We start from the raw sequence: 20991 nt of genomic DNA, 5'->3' as shown, positions 1-20991 counted from the left end.
ACACGACTGAGCGACTTCACTTTCACTTTTCACTTTCATGCATTGGAGAAGGAAATGGCAACCTACTCCAGTGTTCTTGCCTGGAGAATCCCAGAGACGGGGGAGCCTGATGGGCTGCCGTCTCTGGGATCGCATAGAGTCAGACATGTGTAAAGCGACTTAGCAGCAGCATGTATGTTTTAGTTTAGTTGATTTTGTCTTTGTTCCACAGAATATAAACTTCATGAGGACAAGACTCTGCTATCTTTATCATATTCCAAGAACCCATCACCAAACCTAACAAACAAAACTCTCTAATAATGCTTTGCATGCATGCTTCGGGCATGGCCAACTGTTTGTGACTCTATGGACTATAGCCCACCAGGCTCCTCTGTCTATGGAATTCTCTGGACAATAATACTTGAGTGGGTTGCCATGCCATTCTCCAAGGTATCTTCCTGACCCAGGGATAGAACCCGTGTCTCTTATTTCTCCTGCATTGACAGGCGGGTCCTTAACCAATAGGGCCACCTGGGAAGCCCAAATAATGCTTTGGGTATGAATGAATACAACTTGATTGGTCACCTTAAGATGCTATGCAATCTGATCAATAACTTAGTATTATTAATTGCATAATTTTATATTTTATATGGTCATAAAAGATTTATGTTCAGTAAAATTTTGACAATTGATCACAACTATTTTAGAACCATCAATTCTAATCAGTATGTATTATTGAGTGCCTGTCTTATTAATCAACAACAATCAAGCCACAGATTGATAGTAACATAATAGCTGATAGCTTCAGATCTCTTCCAAGGTAATCATAATAAATTATTTTAGTTGTTGACTGATTCGAATAAACTCTGATGGTTTTAAAAGTATTCTAGCCAAGCAATTATATTTCAATTTAGTTTCAATTTAGATTTTAATGGTGTCTTAAATTTATAATGGGCGTCCCAGGAGGTGTTAGTAGTAAACAACCTGCCTGCCAATGCTGGAGACATAAGAGACTCTGATTCGACCCCTGGGTTGGGAAGATCACCTGGAGCGGGGCATGACAACTCACTACAGTGTTCTTGCCTGGAGAATCCCATGGACAGAGGGAGCCTGGTGGCCTACAGTCCATGGGGCTGCAAAGAGTCAGACACAACTGAAGTGACTTAGCATGCATGCACGTAAATTTATAATACTGAAGAAAGAAAAAAAAAAAAAAAAAACTATCAACTTTTACCACTACCCAAATGTCCTAAAACAAGACTTTGAAGTTTTTGCTAAAATTTATGTACACACATTTATGTCTGTTGTTGTTGTTTAGTTGCTAAGTCATATCTGACTCTTTGCAACCCCATGGACAGTAGCCCTCTCGGCTCTTCTGTCCATGGTATTTCCTAGACAAGAATGCTGGAGAGCGTTGGCCTTTCCTTCTAGGGGATCTTCCCAACCCAGGGATCAAACCTGTGTCTCATGCATTGGCAGAAGGATTCTTTACTGCTGAAGAACCAGGGAAGCCCGTGGTTACATAGGAATACTAATAAATTTATGTATGCATGTGTGTATGTGTGTGAGATGTACACACAGACCCATATATTGGGTAGGAGACTTAAAGCTAGGACTCCAATTAGAAACTGAAACCTATTAAAGAAAACTTAATTAAATATTTTGTTAAAGTTTTTCAGGAAAAATGGTTCTAATCAACTTTTTGAGAAAAGGGTATGAGTATTAATGAATAAAATTATATTATTCTGAACAATTTCTTTTGCATAATGGGGAATATGCCAAGCATGGTATCTCATATTCACTTCTCAAAACCAGGTAGATCAGATGAACCATTTGTTTTGCTCAGGAATATTCAGCTCTTTAATGGTAAAATCTAATGTGGAGAGTTAAAGTTATTTGCATTTTCAAGCACTGACCTACTTTATAGTGCTTGCTATCATGTATCTCGCATTTCATACTAGAAATAATAAATTGCCAGAAAGTATGTACAATTGTTGAATAATGCTATCATATCCTCTTCTGACTACTAAAATTCAAATTCAGAAATCTCATTATGCTTTACATACAGATTGAATCATGTCAGTCTTCTAAGTTTTAAATTATTTAATTTTCTTAAAGAAAAAAAATCTATCCATTTTGTATAGCTCAGGGGGTTAGAAAATCATAGGCATTTCTATCTATAAATAACTTAGTCTGCATCTGAATTTTAAATTTGCAATCCTAATTGCTATTCCAACCATTTTCACAGACTACAGAAGAGAAGTCCCTTCATGATTTCTAAAAAAGATCATGTTAAAAATTATTTTCCTTTAGAATGGACTTCAGTTAACATTTAGTTGCCTGAGCAATATTTTTCTGATTTCTGATACAACATATTTTATGCCCTTTCCTGAAATAAAAAATATTCCAGTGTTTTCTGTAGCTTTGAATATACCTTCAAGATATCCTGTCATCACGTGTATCACTCCTGCGACTGAACGTGTGCTGTCATGTACGGCTCTTTGTGACCCCACGGACTATAGCCCACCAGGCTTCTCTGTTAAAGGAATTTTCCAGACAAGAATACCGGAGTGGGTTGCCATTTTCTACTCCAGGGGATCTTCCCAGCCTGCATCTTCTGCATTGGCAGGTGGATTCTTTACTAGTAATCCACATGGGAAGCCACTGATAATGGAGTAATAACTACAGTGTCCATAGTTTGATTTGCATATTCTTTCTTTCACCTATTGATTCAGAGATAGAAATCAATGGACCATATTCAGCTCAGGGAAAAACTTTAAGTTTCATTTTCTGAGGAGTGGGGAATTCTCAGGTAAGTAGTATTTGTGCCAAAACTTAGAAGATGAAATAGACTGCAGGAAATCATAACCCACTCCAGTATTCTTGCCTGGAGAATTTCATGGACATAGGAGCCTGGTGGGCTATAATCCATGGGATCACTAAGGGTTGGACACGATGAACAACTAACACTTACTTACACGTCATTAAACTAATGGATGACTAGGTGGTGACTCTTAAAAGAGCAAGTATCATACATTGCAGGGAAATTCATGGGGGTAAAAATCAATTCTTTATATACAAGATGGATTTCAGAGAAATACATACAAATTGTCTAGGTAATAGCTGGATAAACATAAACTATGTCACATGTTTTATTTTAAACCACACATATTTACTATTGGAAGGGACTTTAGAAATTTTCTACTTCAAAACACTACTTAGTTTTCAGATGAATGGAGATGTAGCAGGTATTTAAAGTTAAGTCTAAAATTTGTCATATTTTTGTTGCATGGCCATAGATAAGCCATCTAATCATTCTAGAACACACACTGATCATTAAATTAAGGTGGTGAGAATGGATTTATTTCATATTTATAATATTGAGATATCAGGGTTACAAGGTAGTTTAGGAATCAAAATTGAATAATTACCCTTATCAGTGTAGCCTTAAGGATATATATATACACACACATAATGCACTGCTAAGAATTTATATGGAACGCTTAATGATTTGGAACATGGTGCTAAAACTCATGGCTCAGATATTCCAAACTTTTAAGCATGATGTTTAGTTAGTCATAATGGGATTTTAGAAAATGTACCATTCTACTATCCACTTTTCTTCCTAGTGAATACTGTTACTCATGGGTAGTTCTAATAACAGAGAAACAAATGGAAAGAATAGATTACATGATACATCTAATTACTACCAATAAAATAATAATGAAGCTTCTTCAAATCCTTTTAGAAAAAGGCGAATAAATAACTTTGCACTGATGGTGAAAGACTCCATACCACATTAATAAAATTATAAAAAATGTAAAATATATAAAGGTTAAAAATTTGCAAATATAATATACAAGTAAAATTTATACATTTGTGTTCTTGATGGTATAAAAATAAAAAATTAGCTATCAAATAAGTTTCACTCCTGACTTACAATAAACAGTGACTGGAGGTTACTGGTTTTACTAATTTTTTTTTTTTTTTAAACAACCATTTGCTCAGTCACTCAGTCCTGTTTGACTCTTTGCCACCCCATGGACTGTAGCCTACCAGTTTCCTCTCTCCATGGGATTCTCCAGGCAGGAATACTGGAGTTGGTTGTCATTTCCTTCTCCAGGGGATCTTCCCGACCCAGGGATCGAACCTTGGTCTCCCTCATTGCAGGCAGTCGCTTTAACCTCTGAGCCACCACGAAGCTAAAGAATGCTCAAAATACCACACAATTGCACTCATCTCAAAAGCCAGTAAAGTAATGCTCAAAATTCTCCAAGCCAGGCTTCAGCAATACATGAACCATGAATCTCCACATGTTCAAGCTGGTTTTAGAAAAGGCATAGGAACCAGAGATCAAATTGCCAACATCTGCTGGATCATTGAAAAAGCAAGAGAGTTCCAGAAAAACATCTATTTCTGCTTTATTGACTATGCCAAAGCCTTTGACTGTGTGGATCACAATAAACTGTGGAAAATTCTGAAAGAGATGGGAATACCAGACCACCTAACCTGACTCTTGAGAAATCTGTATGCAGGTCAGGAAATGAAAGTTAGAACTGGACATGGAACAACAGACTGGTTCCAAACAGGAAAAGGAGTACATCAGGGCTGTATATTGTCACTCTGATTATTTAACTTATATGCAGAGTACATCATGAGAAACACTGGGCTGGAGGAAACACAAGCTGGAATCAAGATTGCCAGGAGAAATATCAATAACCTCAGATATGCAGATGACACCACCCTTATGGCAGAAAGTGTGGAAGAACTAAAGAGCCTCTTGATGAAAGTGAAGGAGGAGAGTGAAAAAGTTGGTTTAAAGCTCAACATTCAGAAAACTAAGATCATGGCATCCGGTCCCATCACTTCATGGCAAATGGATGGGGAAACAGTGGAAACAATGGCTGACTTTATTTTTCTGGGCTCCAAAATCACTGCAGATGATGATTGCAGCCATGAAATTAAAAGATGCTTACTCCTTGGAAGGAAAATTTTGACCAACCTAGATAGCATATTGAAAAGCAGAGACATTACTTTGCCAACAAAGGCCCATCTAGTGAAGGCTATGGTTTTTCCAGTGGTCATGTATGGATGTGAGAGTTGGACTGTGAAGAAGGCTGAGCACCAAAGAATTGATGCTTTTGAACTGTGTGTTGGAGAAGACTCTTGAGAGCCCCTTGGACTGCAAGGAGATCCAACCAGTCCATCCTAAAGGAGATCAGTCCTGGGTGTTCATTGGTAGGACTGATTTTGGATGACATGGGTTTGGGTAGACTCTGGGAGTTGGTGATGGACAGGGAGGCCTGGCGTGCTGTGGTTCATGGGGTCACAAATAGTCCGACACGACTGAACGACTGAACTGAACTGAAACTGGAGGTTACTGATTGTGTTTATCCATCCCTCCAAGGACAAATATAAAAAAATATCAAATCATTTTCACTGCTAGTTATATACAAAATGAAGATATATTTTTAGCAACTATCAAATTCAGAAAAGAATAATTTGCAATTAATTTTTAATGTGAGATTATTCATTGTAGGGAAGAACATTTTGTCAGTTATCATCAACATCACTGCCATCGTCAACTCATCACTGTCATTATATCATTCTGTTAATCCATACATTGTACAGGAGGCAGTGATCAAGACCATGCCCCAAAAAAGAAATGCAGAAAGGCAAAATGGTTGTCTGAGGAGGCCTTAAAAATAGCTGAGAAAATAAGAGATGCTAAAAGCAAAGGAGAAAATGAAAGATATACCCATTTGAATGCAGAGTTCCAAAGAATAGCAAGGAGAGATAAGAAAGCCTTCCTCAGTGATCAATGCAAAGAAATAGACAAAAACAACAGAATGGAAAAGACTAGAGATCTCTTCAAGAAAATTAGAGATACCAAGGGAGCATTTCATGCAAAATGGACACAATAAAGGACAGAAATGTTATGGACGTAACAGAAGCAGAAGATATTAAGAGGTGGCAACAATACACCAAAGACCTATACAAAGAAGATCTTCATGACTGAGATAACCACGATGGTGTAATAATCACTCACCTAGAGCCAGACATCCTGGAATACAAAGTCAAGTGGGCCTTAAGAAGCTTCACTATGAACAAAGCTAGTGGAGGTGATGGAATTCCAGTTGAGCTATTTCAAATCTTAAAAGATGATGCTATGAAAGTGTTACACTCTATATGCCAGAAAATTTGGAAAACTTACCAATGGCCACAGAACTGGAAAAGATCAGTTTTTATTCCAATTCCAAAGAAAGGCAATGCCAAAGAATGTTCAAACTACCGCTCAATTGCATTCATCTCACATGCTAGCAAAGTAAAGCTCAAAATTCTTCAAGCCAGGCTTCAACAGTATGTGAACCATGAGCTTCCAAATATTCAAGATGGATTTAGAAAAGGCAGAGGGACCAGAGATCAAATTGCCAACATCCACTGGATCATTAAAAAAGCAAGAGAGTTCCAGAAAAACATCTACTTCTGCTTTATTGACTATGCCAAAGCCTGTGACTGTGGATCACATTAAAGTGTGGAAAATTCTGAAAGATATGGGAATACCAGACTGATCTGCCTTCTGAGAAATCTGTATGCAGGTCAAAAAGCAACAGTTAGAACTGGACATGGAACAATAGACTGTTTCCAAATGGTGAAAGGAGTATGTCAAAGCTGTATACTGTCAGCCTGCTTATTTAACTTATATGCAGAGTACATCATGAGAAATGCTGGGCTGGAAGAAGCACAAGCTGGAATCAAGATTGCCAGAAGAAATACCAATAACCTCAGATATGCAGATGACACCACCCTTATGGCAGAAAGTGAAGAAGAACTAAAGAGCCTCTTGATGAAAGTGAAAGAGGACAGTGAAAAAGTTGGCTTAAAACTCAACATTCAGAATACGAAGACCATGGCATCTGGTCCCATCACTTAATGGCAAATAGATGGAGAAACAATGAAAACAGTGACAGACTTTATACTTTTGAGCTCCAAAATCACTGCAGATGGTGACTGTAGCCATGAAATTAAAAGACGCTTGCTTCTTGGAAGAAAATCTATGACCAACCTAGGCAGCATATATATATATATATATATTTTTTTTTTTGTATTGAGGAAATTTCTATTTCATTGAATTTTTTTTATCATGAATGGGTTTTGAATTTTGTCAAGTGTTTTTTATGCATAGTCTTCCTTTTTCCTAGGCAGCATATTAAAAAGCAGAGATATTAGTTTGCCAACCAAAGTCCATCTAGTCAAATCTATGGTTTTTCCAGTAGAGTTGGACTATAAAGAAAGGTGAGTGCCAAAGATTGATGCTTTCGAACTGTGGTGTTGGAGAAGACTCTTGAGAGTCCTTTGAACTGCAAAGAGATCCAACCAGTCCATCCTAAAGGAGATCAGTTTTGAATATTCATTGGAAGTACTGATGCTGAAGATGAAATTCCAACACTTTGGCCACCTGATGTGAAGAACTGACTCATTGGAAAAACCCTGATGCTAGGAAAGATTGAAAGTGGGAGAAGAAAGAGACCTCAGAGAATGAGATGGTTGAATAGCATCACTGACTTGATAGACAGGAGTTTAAGAAACCTCCAGGAGTAGGTGATGGACAGGGAAGCCTGGTGTACTGCAGTCCGTGGGGCTGCAGAGTTGGACAGGACTGAATGACTGAACTGAAATGAAATGAAATCTATACAGTGCTTATTATGTGCCAAGAACTATTAATACTAACATACAGTATGTATGTGTGTATGTGTGTGTATTCCTCCCTAGAAACCTTATTAAATGGTGAAGATAGAGAAACTAAGAGGCTGGCAAAGAATATGAACATGATTAAGCCCTGGGTAATATAACTTCATAATACTTCATTATCACTTCATTAATACATAAAATTGTTCGACAGGACCAATGTTTTTGCAAAGCAAACTTCTGGTTTAGATAAAGAAAACTAAAGATAATCAAGACTGTGCCAGTCTTTCATTCTAATAGGAAGATTGTATATGGGTGATGGAGGGTAGAGTCATCCAGTGAAAGTTTTGGCTTTATCCTTGACTAAGTGTCAGACTTTATTTTTTTAGGCTCCAAAATCACTGCAGATGGTGACTGCAGCCATGAAATTAAAAGACACTTACTCCTCGGAAGGAAAGTTATGACCAACCTAGATAACATATTCAAAAGCAGAGACATTACTTTGCCAACAAAGGTCCGTCTAGTCAAGGCTATGGTTTTTCCTGTGGTCATGTATGGATGTGAGAGTTGGACTGTGAAGAATGCTGAGCGCCGAAGAATTGATGTTTTTGAACTGTGGTGTTGGAGAAGACTCTTGAGAGTCCCTTGGACTGCAAGGAGATCCAACCAGCCCATTCTGAAGGAGATCAGCCCTGGGATTTCTTTGGAGGGAATGATACTAAAGCTGAAACTCCAGTACTTTGGCCACCTCATGCGAAGAGTTGACTCATTGGAAAAGACTCTGATGCTGGGAGGGATTGGGGGCAGGAGGAGAAGGGGACTACAGAGGATGAGATGGCTGGATGGCATCACTGACTCGATGGACGTGAGTCTGAGTGAACTCCGGGAGTTGGTGATGGACAGGGAGTCCTGGCCTACTGCAATTCATGGAGTCGCAAAGAGTCGGACACGACTGAGCAACTGAATTGAACTGAACTGAACAGAACACTTAATAGACCTTCATGTTAGTCATTCAGTTATGTCAGACTCTGTGCAACCCCACAGACTGTAGCTGGCCAGGCTCTTCTAGCCATGGGACTTTCCTGGTAAGAATACTAGAGTGGGTAGCCATTCCCTTCTCCAGGGGATCTTCCCAACTTGTGGGTCGAACCTGGGGTTCCTACATCGCAGGAAGATTATTTACCATCTGAGGCACCAGAGAAGCTGTCTTATAACACTGGGTTTGTAAGAGGAGGAGTTAAAGAAATCACTTTGATATGGATGTATTTTTACTCACAGTTAATCTGACCTGAATTTAAAAGCTAATAATATAGCTTCTTTTAAAACCAGCTTATTGTCACCTACTACTAATAAAAAAATAGTGTTTCAGATTTACATCGAATGATATTTATGGAGTTCAAATCTATGGTAGATACCACACTTGACTTTTTGGTTGTATAGGAATGGGCTAGGGCTCTCTAAAAATAAGTAGTTTATCTGTTATTCTTTCCAGGTTACCTCAAAACATAAAATCCACAATAAATTGACATGACCTAAAACAAAAAAAGATAACCTAAAACTATAACTCTAAACAAATGTTTTAGCTTATTTTTCTCTAAAGGAATAACCATGATAATCAATGTGTCTGTCATATACCAGCAAAAAACATTGCTCTATTTTGGATGTTCTCTGAAATAAGTTATTAGGAGTCAGAAGATATGATTACACTATTGAATTGATCTCTTTCCCTAGAAGATAAACAGATTTCTGATATTGTTAAAAATGAAACAATTTACCCTGTATATATTTGAGTTGATTTTCTAATGTAAAAATGAAGTGATGGTTTCTATCTCATGATATTATCTCATGATGAAAAACAAAACCTCATGTTCATAATTTATTAAATACTATAAAATATTAAATTTCTAGAAATTTTAGGTACTATTAATTTCCACTCTTATATAACTACAGAAAATATATTAAAGAAAAACATAAAATCATGCAATTAAAATGAAGTATATTCAGCTATGAGAATAAATGAGTAGGGATATTTTTATTCCTATATAGGGAGAATATTGGGAGGAATCATTAATTAACTTATAGTCAAATATTGTGATTGACAAATTAAAAAAAAAAAACAGGAAAAAAAATAGGGGGAGATATGAGCCATGAGCCTTCAAATATTCAAATATTTACTTACAATCAAGCCACTGTTTGCTTGCCTTTTTTCTCTTCCAGGGATTCTTTTGTAGAAAATTCCGCCTGGATTAAACTGAGTACTCCAAATAATCATATCTCTCTGATAATATACATCCATCCCTGTTATTCTTGAATTATGTTCAATATGAGAAATTTGTTGATGATCGCCACTGTAGTTGAATGGATATATAAAACCCAGGATATCAGTGTCATTAGCAATGTAGAGAACTTGATCTTCAGAGCCTGGAGATTATTATAATAAAATACAAAAATAAAGTAAATTTCAACTAATGTAAAAGCAACAAATGTACTTTTAAATTATCTTGAATTGTTATTCTTAACACAGTTTCTTGCTCCATAAAATTAAACCAGCTTTATACCATCATTTAGTCTTCATGACTTATGTATAAAACACACTTAAGTAACATTTCTAAGAGTTATTAATATATGTTTTCTTCAGTCAAAGCTTACCTTGTGGCTGGAAAGTTTTAGTAGATACCTTTTTTATGAAGAGGGATTTATGTTCGGTAGGTCACAATATGTTTCAATGCTTTGCATCTGAACATTCAGATACCATATTTTGTACTCCTGAGCCTTAGGCATTTCTGAGTATTTAGTTTATGCACCTAAGTGACCATTACCTTTGGCTAACAAATAAAAAATTATGAGATGAAGAGTCTTCTTCTAATAATCATATATCTCAACTGTTCTCTTATTTTATTATACAAAGATATCAGTATTTATTGCCATAATCTCAATATTTTCTGGAATCTTGCTAACTGGAACCACGTAGCCTGAAGTTTTGACACATACAAAATGATATTGATGTCATGTGCATACACAGATAAGAAAACCCTAAGGTGAATCCTGAAAATATTAATTAAAATATTAATGAAACCATAAAGAAAAACTGAATTCCAAATTAAAAAAAAAAAAAAAACAATACTAATACACAAGTTGTGGTTCAACTCTATAGGCTCAACAGCTCTCCCTTAGGGTTTACCATGTGATAGGAGCTGCATCAAGCCTTTGACAATTTATCTCCTCTTCCAACAACATGGAAAGTAAGGATTTGGCCTCCCATTTTTATAGATGAAGAACTGAGGCTCTGAGAGTTTAATAACTTCCCTGAGGCCACACAATCAGAGGGAATCAATGCTGGATTCAAATATGAGTCTAACTCCATAGCCATCCTTGCTTGATTCAGTATATCAGGTTGTTTTCCTCTTCTAGTAACTGTCTTATTAACATTGTTAATCATGCCCTGTAGTTAACAATATTTAAATTATAATATTATTTAGTAAAAACATAAGTGCATTAAAATCCACATTGAAGAAAGCCATACCTGTCATTTAATTTTTTAAAAGTGATATTCTTAAGTAGAGGAGGTCTGGATTTTAAAACATAATTTTATTTTAAAACCTTTAAGTTCTTATTCAAAATTCCACTCTCCTTATAATGCTAACTTTTAATTTAACCTGTTATTTTCATCCCAGTGGTGCAATATTTCCTGGGGTATACCGAGAGCAGGCCATAAAGGAAGGCATTTCATATTCTATCACACTGGCTTTTGAAGTTCTACCCTCTTCTGACAAATTGTTTCAAACACAAATGTGATTTTAATAGTAGCCAAGTATTTGAGAGTCATGTCTATAAACCTTCCCATATCAATTAACCATGATAATAAACAAATTGGCCAAATTTACCAGTCTTAACAAGAAATTTATTTTATATCGTCAGGCATTAAGCCATTGTTAAAATGCAATATGTAACATTTTTCCCCATGTTTATACAGAAATTATAAAAACATATAAAATCAGGGTTATTCATCTTTACCTTTTGCTATGCAGGTGTTATTTCTTTCTTGAAAATTCTGGTGACACACACATTTATATGATCCTTCTGTATTTATACATTGGTGGGAACATGTGCCAAATACCAAACATTCATTAAGGTCTAGAAAAAAAGAGCTCAAAATAGCATCATCATATCCCCAATTAGTACTTTCATTCTTTTCTCATTTCAACAAAGAAAAATGTATTTTGTGTGCTTCAACTTCTTATTCCTATGTCTTTCATTGTCTTTTCAAACTCTTACATTGCTCTGTGATATTTTCTGGCCATAACCATATTTTTTTCTCAATATTTTCACTATAATGACTCATCAATTGTGCATTGCTTGTTAATCCACTTAACATATTGAAATATTCATTTCAAACTTCCCTAGTATTTTCATTGACTCAAATAAACGTGTTTCTGATTACCTACCTCCATACATTTGTACATGTCATATGCTATTCTTTTGTCCTATAGTACCCATGTTCATTCTACATAGTGAATTTCTACTTATCTCTCAAGATTCACCTGAAGTGAAGCCTTCCTTTATTTCCATCAATAAATGGTAATGATTATCCATCTCATAGATTCTCCACTTTTTGCAACCTTGGGATTTCCCTCTTATGCCATTCTCACACTATATTTCATATATGTGGTAACATATTCATATCCGCTACTTGACTGAAGTCATAAATTAGTATTTATTCATTGTTTTATTGCCAGCATTTTGGACAATTCATGACAAAGAATGAAGATATAGATAATACACTTCTGGCTTCATAATAGAAAGTGACAATGTAATAAGAAGGGCCAATAAAAAAGCAAACAAACAATAAAAATCCTGAATACTTGTATAAAAATGAATATACATATAAATTATAAATAATAAATAAATCTTAGGCAATAGTCAATGGCTTAGCACATGCCCCAAAGTTTAAAATTTTAAGGTGATTCTTAAAATTTCTTTTAAGAAATTTCTAATTTCTAAAATCACCTAATTTGTTTTTCTTTAAGTCTACTGCTGCTTTCAAACAGCAGAATTCCTCCGCCCCCCTAATCAATTATAGTTGCCCTAATAAATCTGTGAGATAAATCCTTCTCTTGAATCAGAGGAATTTAAGGATAAACACAGCGGTAGTAATTATCTCTTGTTTAGCACTCAGCAGAGTTTTAAAACCTCAATTGTAGAGATAAAGACTTTCCTAGTGACATTTGTAAATGACAGTGCCAAGGCTTAAACTCAGACTTCCTGATTTTCAGGTCTCTACTCTGACACTGCCCAAGGTGAACCTAAGCACTCTCAGGAGTGCAATTCTGCATTTAATTGCAATACAGGGTAAAGAGTGAAAACTGTATTTACTTGTTAACAAATGGTATACCAGGGGTAACTAAAATACATAGTACCAGTTCTCAGTCATCAAAAAAGTATTACAATAAGGAGTGGTGCATTGATAATATGGGGAAGAATGTTTGATGGCATGCTGTTAAAAGAATCTCCTTGAGGTGTCACATTGCAAGGATTCCCCAATGCTCTGTGACTTCCAAACCAGTTTGAGTCATACAAATAAATGTTTTCTAAACTTTTATTGTATTATTGCAATAAATCTTTTAACAGTTAAAAAAGTTTTACAATATTTTTTGTTTTGGCATCTGTAACTTTGAACAGGGAGTTATTTGTTACTGTGGTTTCTCTTTGAGAGAAAATCAAAATAAGCAAAAATCTGCATGATTGGATAAAACTTTTAGTTCCCTCACAGGGCCTTGTATTGGCCAGAGTCACCATTTCCTCCTCATCTCCGTAAGCAGACAATGTGGAGAGCTTTTGAAGACAATGGGTAAACCTCACACACGTCTAGTACCGAGAATAGTGCCTGACATACAACCACTATTAATCTATTTCTATTTCTTGATTATTGTCCTCTCAAATTTTTCTTCCTTATAGGTATTTTATTCAAAGTGCTTTGGCTTTAAAGTCAAATAGTGATTTCTTGTGCTTTTTTCAGCTACCTCTAGTAAGGACACAAAAATTTAAATTCCTTGGATTACAAATCAAGGTATTCTCTCTTCCCTTCTCTATACCAAGTCAAACTGCTTTTGTCTACTATCAAAACTTCATTTATTACATGAAGATACAAATTTTATTAGAGTTCAGAAGTTACTCATTTGCACAACAAAAATACTGGATTCACAGTGATTTAAAATGAATGTAGCTTGCAGGACATATTTGCCATGGCATGTTATTCAAAATGAAGAAAATTTCAAGAATACATTTTCTAAACTTAGTATATACAGGAAACAGAGCCTACTATTCAAAAATAAGCATTTGAAAATTAATGTTATATGAAAGTAAAATCTTGAACAGGTTTAAGCGTGTGTTTTGACATAAAGTGTCTAGGAATGAAGAAATAATCTAGTTTTGAGAAATAATTCACTTTTTTATTAAAATAGAGAAATTTAAGTTGCCAGTTTTCAGCGTTCCCTGTTAATAAAGAGATAAAATGTCATGAATAATCCAAACACATATACAACTTAAATGTACAAATGTGACATATAAATATACATATATGACATATATATGACATAACTACAAGTATTTCCTCTATGGATGAGTGCAATTAATTTTTAAAATTCCATTTTGATTGACACAATGTAAAATCACTTTTATTTACCCAAGAATAACACAAGGTGACAATAGAGAAGAAAGCAGAGAGGTGAAAACATTTTACAACTTGAATTTGCCCTGCATAAACCAGACTTAGACACTTTAGGTTTGGCTCTAATTATAGTACCAATTTTAGTGGAGAAACTGGCAGAAAGTGCATTTAGGTCTGTATTTCATGGCAGTAAAGCCCTAGTGTAAACTATATTTAGATAGAACTTACTATGACGTTCCTGCTCCCCTGAATGCTCAATTTTTAAATGATCACAAGTAAGTTGACAGAGATTTATTTAAATCTTGTCTTTGAATTTTAGGAGACACTCTTGATAATAATATAAAGCATTGTTTAGGACGTTGTGTTAGGATAAAAACCCACCATTCTGTAAAAGCAAATTACCTATTGCAGTATTGCAAACGCCATAACTTAAGAAAAATGGGTCATCATAAACATATTCTTTCATGAATTGCTGCTAATTCTTCAATAGCTTCTGAACAAGCAATTTCGTTATTTGCATTTCAAAACAGAATTGTAGCAATACAATTGAAATTCCTTCAGGTCTGAATCTGCTATAGAAAAGGCTTTATAAGCCTCAGCAACGGTTAGCTTAGCAATACAAACAGGCTCTTGACCCCAGGGACTTTCACTCTCGTAAGTAAAATGGTATCCCACAGATATGTACCATTCAGATGAAAATCAGTCCTCTGTCATCTCACAATCTAGCAGCCCTGGGAGTCTTTCATAACCTAAAGACTTAAGAGTAAGCTGTTGAGGAAATGTACTATACCTTCACACTGTCTGTTTTTCATGTTTCTCTGAAATCCAGGCTTACAGCGGCAGAAAACAGATGTTTTTATTTGATTACAATATGCATCATCTCCACATGGGTTCACATTATCTTCACAGGTATACTCACTGGGAGCTAGGATTTAAAAATATGATCAAAACTAATATAATTCTAATTCCTGAAATGGGAGTTTACTATTTTTCTTAATTTAAAATTACATTTATTGAAACCCTTATTATTCCACATATTATTATTTGTGAATTTATAAGGTCATGATCTTCTCTCCATATAAGCCTCATTTCTTATAAAGGAATAGAAGCCGATAAAAACCAAAATAATTTACACTGAATATAGTTTAGACCAAGCTACCAGCAGCTGATATTTATAGCTGTTATTAAGCTATACTACTTTCCAAAAGGTTTTCATGTCAATGGTTCTAATGACAGGCTATCTTTACCATGAGATCATTTTAATGTAGAAGAATCACATTCTTCTCTAAGAATGAAAACATTTCCTGGAAGCTACCTAGAAATGTAGGCATCTATTATTAACTTAAACTTAGTATTCAGGAACTTGGTCAAGAGTGCTACCATGTTATTCAAGCAAGAGGTTAAATCATCAGTTCTTAAACATATACAGGGAGCAGCATTTGAGTGTGTATTATGCTCCGATGGACATGGGTTGCAATACAATTTAGGACAGATTATGTGTTATTTGCAGTTTCTAGCAGGGTATTTGCAACTTCATTGCTTTATCTGCAATTCAGGAAAACATTTTAGAGTACAAATAAGGGAGATGGAATATTACGGGGTAACATTGAATGATCTATATTCTACTTAAGCAAATTCAATTACTGAGAAATATGAGAACCTTAATTATAAGAATTATAACTATTACTAAATCCCACTGATTCTTGGATATTTTGCAATTAATTAAGCTGTGCATGTACACTCAGTCATGTCTGACTCTGCAACCCCATGAACTGTAGCCCACCAGGCTCCTCTGTCCAAGGGATCATCCAGCAAGAATACTAGAGTAGGGTGCCATTTCCTTCTTCAGGGGATTTTCCTGACCCAGGGATTGAATCTGCAAGTCTTGCATCTCCTGCTTTGGCAGGCTTTACCAGCTGAGGAGGGTTCTTTACCAGTTGAGACACCAGTGAAGCCCCATTAATGAGGATACATCAGTGTAATTATACCATGATTAAGATATATATGGCCATACCCTGGTGGATATTGCTTCATCAACCATTGGAGAACAACTTACATACAAATGAGAAACAATAGAAGACTCAAGAGTTGGAACTCTTTCGTGACTTTTATAAGCAATCAGAATTTAGGGTCACAAGCTTAATTATTTTTCTCAATATGAAAAATCAGATATCAAACATAAAACACAAAATTATTAATAATCAAGATCTCATGACTCAAGTATCATAACACTCTAATAATAAAATAATAATATCTTCTTTGAGAATGACTCAGCAATGGAGTGAGTTTTTAAAGCATTGAATATATTATTAAAATGTTTATCATCATTCAACCTAATATAACCATAAAATTCAAAAACTACTATATTTATATTTTGTAAAATAATAAGGAATACAGATTTCTTTGATGATATCAGAGTCTGTATTCGGATACTGAGTTTCCAGCTTTGGCTTTAACAGCTGAAGGCAAAATCAGCCTTGCCTACCTCATACTTTCTGTTATTAATTTAAGTGATATTCTAAGGTGACTTTGGCAAAGTCTTTTTTAAAAAAAGTATTGCTTAAGCATGTTTTGAAGAGCAATCTTTTCTCACAGCAATAAAGAAAATTTTAGGCATGTTGAAGCAAAAATTAAACTCGCATGTCACTGCACTTTAACAGGAAACAAACTCACTTATTCTGCAGCCTTGTTCATCTGAACCATCTCCACAGTCATCAAGTTGATCACACTGGAGATCCACAGGGATACATTTTTTATTACTGCAAGCAAACTCATCTTTTTTACAAGGTCTTGCTTTATATGTAAGCTTACCTATAGAGTTATTAAAAAAATGATCAGTGTTTCACAGAATCAAACAAATTTACTGAGTCTATAACAGTTTTAAGATTTTTACTAAATGCTATGAAAAACATGGATTCATAATCCTTTATTTGAAGCTCTTGGGGCTAAATGAAAAAAATTCTGAAATTTTTGAACCTTAGAAATATAACACTATATTTGCCCTATAGTAAATAACTATATTTCCACATGAAAATGTTTGAATATTTACCAAAAATGAGATTCTTTTTTAAAGTAATATAAACTACCTCAGGTCAGGTCAAGTCAGGTTCTGTCACCAAATGATTTTGCTGAATATTTTAGTAAGGCATTTAGGTTTTGGAATTTTAATTTCTGAATTGTGTAAAGGGGACTGTGTACACACATACACAATCTATATAAACACCCCCACCCCAAGAAGTTGTTTTAACAGAATATTTTAAACCACTATGTTGTTTCTCTCATGCAGTACTTTCTGGAATAAAATACCTATAACCAGTGGAGATTTACAGACTTGGAGATATTCAGTTGCACAGCTCTATTATGCATATGAAATCTAAGTGGATTATCTTCACATACTGTCAGAAAATCTAGTGCCTGATAATCTACTATCAGACATGCCACATGAAAATATATATATTTTTTTAATTTCTTGAGCCCTAATCATTGTATTATCTGTAGCTCACATGGAATCAATTATTTTGCATTAAATGGATTTACCACCACAGGGATCTTCATCTGAGTTGTCCCCACAGTCATCGATCCCATTGCACATTTGCTCAGGCTGCAGGCATATTCTGTTATTTCTGCATCTGTGAGGTCTCGTGGGTGGGCAAAGAAATTTGTCTGAAAAGAAGAAAAAAAAGCAGCTCCTTTGGGTACACTAACTTACGAAGAACCCTCTTTCTTTTGTCGTCTTTTTATTTTTTTCCTTTTCAAATCCATGATCTAGCTTTTTGGAATATCTCTTATTGTGGGAATTGCTTACAAATGCAGCTATTAGAAAAATGTGTGATAATAGAAGTTATGATCCGAGTTATTTATATTAATTACAGAAGAGAGTGCACAGCTGAAATGCTGAATGAAGTAAGAAAAAGAGTCAAACTTCACGGTCTTATTTACAAATGCCTTAGCTGAGTTTCTCTAGTGTACCAAATTAATTTATGCCCACATTTTATACAACATGGCAGGCACAGTTATCTGAAAGAGCAATTTCACACAGAATAGAGCTTGAGCAAGCATATGTTACATATCCAAAACTGAAAATAGGTCATTCAGGAAAAAAAAAAAATCCCAATAACACTAGAGCTGTGTTTCTCAATCTCTGTCTCCTTGAACAAACAGGTAGCTATGTATTTAAGGCACATAAGGTGATCTTATTTATTCATGTTATGTGTGTGTGTGTGTGTGTGTGTGTGTGTGTGTGTGTGTGTGTATGTGTGGGTGGGTGTGTGATTTAAAGAAGCAATGAAATCCAGGGAAGTTTACACATGTCCTTTTCATTACTAGAGAATCTGAAGACTTCTACCACTAAAGTATGAAGCATCTTTAATGTCTTCTCTTCCTCACATGTAGGATAATCCAGGCTCCTATTGCTGGCTGGTCTCCTCATATTCTCACTCTGGAATTCTCTGCTTAGATAGTCTCATTCAGTCTCATAGATTTACCTGACACTATCCTCTGGAGACTTTCAATTTGCTATTTAATTTTAGCATCTCATAATTAATTATAGTATGTTCCCTGGGGAATTTAAAATTCAACAAGTTCAAAACTCAATTCTTCATTATCTTCCCTTGACCTCTGTCTCCTCAGACAAACTGTCTTATTTCCATAGTTCAGTTAGTGGCACATTATAGGCACAAGTTTGGGATTATCCTAAATGCACCTTCCCATTATTTTCAACTCTTATTAGTCAACAAGTGCAGTTGGAATTGTCCCCAAATTTGCCCGCTCATCTCCATGCACACCAGTTACAACTCCAGTAGCTCAGCTCTTCACTCTTTCTTACAGAGATGACTGCAGTAGAATCCTTAATGTCTATTTCATTTTTCAACCTAGAATCCTCCCAAAGCTACCAGAACAGCAATCTGATCATTTCTTTCATAGTTATTTGTTACTTCCAGAATAAAATGTATGGTATTTTATGTGGCATAATAGACTAATTATCTTGTCCATGCCACTCCTACAGACTCATCCCTTGTCACTCAGGATTCTAGCAATACCACTTTATTAGCTCCTTAAATATGCCACATTCCTTTTTTGCCTGACTTTCTTGCTTTAATTAAAATTTGGTTCACATTCTAAGCAGAATTCCTCCCCTGCAGGTTTTTTAGGAATGTCTCTTTGCTTACTGTTGTCAGTCGCATTCAACTCTGCGACCTATGGACTGTAGCCCACCAGGCTCCTCTGTCCATGGGATTCTCCAGGCAAGCATACTGCAGTGGGTAGCCATGTACTCCTCCAGGGGACCTTCCCAACTCAGGAATTGAACCCATATCTCTGGCATCTCCTGCACTATAGGCAGTTGGGAAATGCATTAGCATGCTAAGACCCCCTAAACCTTGCTCCCATTAGCTTGTGGTATCAGAATGTGGAGAAGCAAACCTACAGATCTCTCTCCTGACTACCTTCATAAGGCATGTAACTGGTCTGTTATCAACTGCACACAGGCCTCTGAATGTATGGTTTCTCCAGCCCTGCAGAGCCCCTTAAACTGCTGTTGTAAAATTGCTCAAATCTCACATTATCTCATAGTTTTCTGCTATAGCTTCCAGAATTCTGCTACTATATATTCACATTCCTTTTTAAAAAATAAACTAAAACCAAAAACTGTTATTTTGAGGTCCATGCATTTGGTTATGTTTTTTTTCTTGCATTATTTTCTCATCAGTCTTATAAACATCACCCCCTTCCAATTCACTGAGTTTGTAGCACCTTTCCTCACAGTTCTTTCTCTCTATCCAAATTATTCCAGCCTCCTAGGGGACATCAAAATCCGTATGAGAAAACCAGCCAATAAATGCACCTCTTAGCTTCCTGAATTTTTTATACCACATATTCTTTTACTTTAATCCAGCTAGGCACCCATTCTTCTAGAATGTTGTGCACATGGGTGGACTTTGACAAATGTATCTTAATTCAGCCAATGACAGTTCCTGTTGCTTGCAGATAAGAGACATTTACTGATATAGCTCAAGGTGTTATTTCCAATTGCTTCATTTACAAAGCCACAGATTTTAATGATCCAAATTCAGACCACAATCTTCAATTATCCAACTTCTTAATTCAACCAGTCTCATTAAGGACACTTTTTCAGTCTTACCTTAAACATTAGTCCCTTGATATGCCTAACTCTTCCCTATTCACCAATGCCTTTTTTCTTTTTATTTCCCTTTCTGCTGACATTAGATTCCAAATTCTATTTGTTTTTATGATTTTAATAGCTTTACTGAGGGGTAATTTACATTCTATAACATGTAGTAGTCATTTAAATGTACCATATTCTATTTCTTAATTTACTTATTTGATATTGATAACCTATTATATTTTGGACATTTTTCTAAGTACTAATACTTAGTCTAAATGATCTGCATTCTCTGGCACTTTTGCTTTTATCCTTCTTAATTATCTAACAGAATCCCTAAACTTAGGTAAATGAAGCCATCTGCTATCCCAATGTGTGCATTTGGGAAGCCTAGGAATGTTGTAGATAATCATACTGCAATGCTGACTGCTATCACAAACATGAATATTTATCAATGCCAGATAGGCCCTGAACACTACTTGGAAATCACTCATTTATATCTATATTTATATTTTTTATACATAATGTCATTCAT

The 20991-nt window shown here is 35.4% G+C and overlaps 1 protein-coding gene across 1 annotated transcript in view; it reads right to left on the bottom strand.

Moving 5' to 3' along the window:
• The window catches only part of LRP1B (LDL receptor related protein 1B), a 315317-nt gene that overhangs the window by 149453 nt on the left and 144873 nt on the right, over positions 1 to 20991 (bottom strand). The window contains exons 26-30 of the mRNA XM_061438859.1: positions 17873 to 17998; positions 17009 to 17146; positions 15126 to 15260; positions 11683 to 11802; positions 9848 to 10089 (exon numbers count right to left, since the gene is read on the bottom strand). Of these exons, the coding sequence (XP_061294843.1) occupies positions 9848 to 10089; positions 11683 to 11802; positions 15126 to 15260; positions 17009 to 17146; positions 17873 to 17998 (761 nt within the window). The remainder of the gene's footprint in view (positions 1 to 9847; positions 10090 to 11682; positions 11803 to 15125; positions 15261 to 17008; positions 17147 to 17872; positions 17999 to 20991) is intronic.

Source organism: Bos javanicus, chromosome 2 (assembly GCF_032452875.1).
Source record: "Bos javanicus breed banteng chromosome 2, ARS-OSU_banteng_1.0, whole genome shotgun sequence".
Lineage (NCBI taxonomy): Eukaryota > Metazoa > Chordata > Mammalia > Artiodactyla > Bovidae > Bos > Bos javanicus.
The sequence above is the reverse complement of the archived record's forward strand: the minus strand, read 5'-3'. Positions and strand labels throughout refer to the sequence as shown.